The sequence below is a fragment of the Mus caroli genome, chromosome 11 (genome assembly GCF_900094665.2).
Source record: "Mus caroli chromosome 11, CAROLI_EIJ_v1.1, whole genome shotgun sequence".
NCBI lineage: Eukaryota > Metazoa > Chordata > Mammalia > Rodentia > Muridae > Mus > Mus caroli.
Window position 1 is genome coordinate 65,170,012 of NC_034580.1, and position 4,485 is coordinate 65,174,496.

General features: G+C 50.1%; 1 protein-coding gene across 1 annotated transcript in view; it reads right to left on the reverse strand.

The window, feature by feature from the left end:
* Positions 1–3,854, reverse strand: part of Pelp1 (proline, glutamate and leucine rich protein 1) — a 16,588-nt gene extending 12,734 nt beyond the window's left edge. Inside the window, exons 1-2 of the mRNA XM_021177909.2 lie at positions 3,576–3,854; positions 153–217 (exon numbers count right to left, since the gene is read on the reverse strand). Of these exons, the coding sequence (XP_021033568.1) occupies positions 153–217; positions 3,576–3,824 (314 nt within the window). The 5' untranslated portion in view covers positions 3,825–3,854. The remainder of the gene's footprint in view (positions 1–152; positions 218–3,575) is intronic.
* Between the last annotated feature and the right edge of the window lie 631 nt (positions 3,855–4,485).

The window sequence follows — 4,485 nt, forward strand, 5'->3', positions numbered from 1 at the left end:
TCTGTAGACCAGGCTGGCCTGGAACTCAGAAATCCGCCTGCCTCTGCCTCCCAAGTGCTGGGATTAAAGGCATGCGCCACCACTGCCTGGCTCAACCCACTTTCTAAAGGCACATTGTCCTGAAGAAAGGGGATTAAAGAGTAACGACTTACCGAGTTTTGATGGAGCCAAGATGTGCATTACTGAGATTCACCAATGCCCCAAGAGCTGAAAGATTCTAGATGTGGAGGGGAAAAACCAGGAGCAAATGAGGCAAAGGTCACTAAAGATGCACAAGAAATTCACCAATCCCTCATTGCCCCCCTCCGCCCCCCCCACCCCGAGCGCCCAAGAAGACTTTCTCAAGGCGCACTTTCTCAGTACAAAAAGGTCATCAGCTGTCTGTCTGTCAGTCTGTTTTCTCAAATTCTATCTTGCTGACCTCCTCCCTCATGTCCCACAGGTGCAGGGGGGAGGGGGACTTCAGGGCTAACAAGAGGACACCCCAACTCATCTACTAGATTTCAACAATAAAGCTTGCTCACCTCAGCAGACCTCCCTTAGCATAAAGACTTCCAGGAATACTGGCTGAAAGAATACAGATCATTCATAACCCTTCTTTAGTCACTTAGAAGAAACAAGTCTCTTCCTCCTGGTTCTGCCTTCCTTAGAGGCAAGAACACACCAACACAGACTCAACCTATCCTCCTTCCAAGCCCTCCCTCACACAGAAGCAAGTTCCTTCATCAGCCCCTTTACACGTAACCCAAGCACCAGACTCCACTCAGGAGACCTACATCTCCAAAGGCCACAAATCATCCATCCTTTCTAATCCCACATCAGCACTGCTCAGATAAAAGGCACAACTGAACAAAACAAGAGTCCACAACCAGTTGCATGGGTCAGCACGTAAAGACACATGCCACCAAGCCTGACAACCTGCACGTGATTCCTAGAACCCACATCCTAGGAGAATCGACTCCCAAAAGTGTCCTCTGACCTCCACTTGTGCACAAAGGCATGCACACATATGACTTCTAAAAAAAAAAAAAAGGGCCAGCTGTGGTGCCGCATGCCTTTAATCTCAGTATCCAGAAGCAAAGACAGGAAGATCTCTATGAGTTCGAGGCCAGCCTGGTCTACAAAGCAAGTTCCAGATAACCAGGGCTCTGTTAACACAAAGAAACCCTGTCTTGAAAAACCAAAAAAGAAGACAAGAAAGAAAGTCCTTAGTCAGGTGGCAGAGAGTGTCCATCCATCTATCCAGTACACATGTAGTCATCTACTCCAGGAGAAGCATTGCTTTAGGTGCTGACAGCCTATCTCCCAGATGGAGGAAAGTGTACATAAACAATCCATACGGTTAACACTGGCTGAGCATCCGTAGTTAGACAATCCAAATGCTCCAGAACCAAGACTCGAGTGAGTTCTAGGGACCCCACACCCGACTCACCTGACTGGACATTAAAATACAGGTGAAGCCAGGCGCTGGTAATGGCACAAGCCTTTAATTCTAGCACTTGGGAGAAAGAGGCAGGGGCCAGCCTGATCTACAAAGCAAGTTCCAGGACAGAGAAACCGTCTTGCCAGGCATAATCCCAGCCAGGAATGCATAAACAAAGGCTAGAACACTTGTTGCTCTTGCAAAGGACACAGGTTCAATTGCCAGCTACCAGGTAATGGTTCAAACTTATCTGCAACTCCAGTTCCAGTGGATCTGATGCCCTTCTGACCTCCATGGGCACCAAGTATACAAACACACACGTTTGTATGTGTACTACATTCAGGCAAAATATACATAAAATGAATAAACCTAAAAAAATAAAAATAGAAACAAAAAAACCCCACAGGTTCACATTTATTCAGCATTTGCCAGGGGAAACAAAAAGACCCACTCAGCCCCTTAGTGGTGATACAGCTTTTCCACAATCCCTACACACAAAGGATAATAAATTGCACGTTCGAAGGCCAGAGTGGTCAACAGCTACTCCCCCATAATGCATCACATACATCTAAGTGCATTATTCACTAGGAATTGCTTTTTTTTTCCCCCTTCTCTCTGCTTTGTGGCATAAATGTGTGTCAGAGAGAAAAAGACAGAGAGACAGAGAGGCTGCAGACACCTCTAAGGTAACACCAGTAAGAAAGCAGCACAGTGGCTGCCCAAAGCCCAGGTGATAGCCACAGTAGATCACAGTAGTCATGAAGAGGACATAACACTACAGAAACGTGCCAACTGCCGACTGGGGAACACCTGTGCACATGTGTGCAGGGCTTAATGAAGGACTAGTCAAAGTGCTTCACAACAAAAACTCAGGTCACTGAAAAAAATCAGAGAGATTTCTAAAACACACAGCAGGGCAGATTTAACTGGAGTATTCCCAACAGTCTGAAGAGAGTACAGTGAATATAAGCCACCCAATCCTGCCTTCCAGAGCCCACCCGAAAGCCAGCCATAGTAGTATAAGCACCTATAATCGCAGCGTCCCCTACTGAGAAACACGAGGTAAAACCAAAGAACATCAACATAAACACTTGGGCTAGCTAGTCCACCACAGGCAAGAGACCTTGTCTTGACACAGGAACCTTAGGACCTAAAAGTTCCTAAGACTTTGATCTGTGCACCGTGCTACCCTTGGCCCATAACCACCAACATAAACACACACACAGCTGAACAAGATGGCAGATGCCCAGCCACAGACAGCTGGATCTCAGGGAGTTCTAGGCCAGCCTGGTCTACATAGTTCCAGACCAGCCTGAGCCACATAGTGAGACTTTGCCTCCATAAGAAAAAAAAAAAAAAAGGCAGAACTTCACAGACTGCTTATGGAAGTAAGAAACCACGTATTGAGGATGGCACCTGGGTGTCTAGCTTGTAGGAACTGAACGCATGTGAATATTTTGTGCACAGGCTCCTAACCAGGTAGACAACATATTGTCTACCGCCTATCTCACCAGCCTCAACTCTACCCACTCTCTTTAACCACCTAACCCCCTAACCCAAACAATGCCCTTATTTTCCAACCCGTCCCACACGAGTGTTCCTCTAACGTTTCAACTACCCCTTCTAATTTTCTTTCACTACCTAAGCCTTGTTCATCTTAAACTCCAGGTCTTTTGGAGAAATCTCTAAATACTCTCTCTACACCGGTTTAGGAAACTCATACCAGATTTAGTTTCGTGTTTCGGCATTTTGCTCATCGCCACTATGACGGGAATTGGAGCGCCGAGTAGGAAGGGGTAGGCCCTTGGCTGAGGGCTAGTAAATGTTTGTGTTCAATTACCCCTGGGAAAACGCCGCCAAAAGAAGTTTCGCTGAGGAGGACTGAACTAGTCAGGGGACCTGGGATGGAACCGAGCCCCTTCATTGCTTTGTGCTTATCAATGACCTAACAGAAAAGGGGCCTAATACTGCTCTGGGGAACGCGCAGGTAATGAAGTCTGTGGATCGCGTTCGCAATGGTTAAGTGGCTCTATTCTCCACTCTCGGCTCTCCTGGAGCTCACAGCTCCAGTGTCAGCTTCAGGAAGGCCGGACCACGGTGCCCAGCCGCCTCACCAGCCTCCCCACGATGACCGCGGGAGCCACGGACTTACCTGCGCCCCACCTGCCGTCCCATGCAGCCTCAATAAGCACATGAGCCCGGGCAAATGCGGGGCCCACTGGATTGGGGGATGCACAGGGGCCACGGGGGACCCCGTTCGCGGCTGTAACAACCCGGAAATGCTCTCTAACAGCAGCAGACGCAGACGCGGGCCGGATCCCACCGCAGAGAGACCCCCGGGCCCGCCAGGAGCCCCAGCCGGGGAGCCCGCAGAGGCCCCACTAAGAACGGCCGCCGCCATCTTCACAGGCTCGAGCAATGGCGTGGCGTGATGACGCAAACATAAGCGCGACGCACGCCGCTCGGGGAGGGGTCTTGAGGAGGGGGCTGCGGCCTGCAGGGCTGGATGAATGAGGACTGGCGCCCTGCGGCAGGAGGAAGCATGCGCAATGTGGGCGAGCGCCGGCGCTGGGGCGGCTTGCAAGCTGCTAACCGGGGCCGAGCGCTGTACGGCGGGGCGGAGGCGTTGCTGCGCAGGCCGGACACGTGGTCTGCAGGAAAGGCGCGGGAGTCTGAAAGATCTCAGTCCAGCCTGGCTTCTGGTCACCTTCTCCCCCGACTCAGTAATCCTATCTAAGGAGCCAACCCCAAGTCTGAAATCCGGGACGTTCTAAACTGCTTTTCCAACAATGGAAAAACAAGCTCAAACAGTGCACATGCCACAAAGTAGCAGAGGTGTCACTCTGTCCCCAAGACACACCCACAGTCATTTGTGTATTTTACATTAGTCTATACACAAACATAATTTTTTGTTGTGGTTGTTGTTTTGTTTTTCGAGACAGGGTTTCTCTGTGTAGCCCTGGCTGTTCTGGAACTCACTTTGTAGACCAGGCTGGCCTCGAACTCAGAAATCCACCTGCCTCTGCCTCCCGAGTGCTGGGATTAAAGGCGTGTGCCACCAC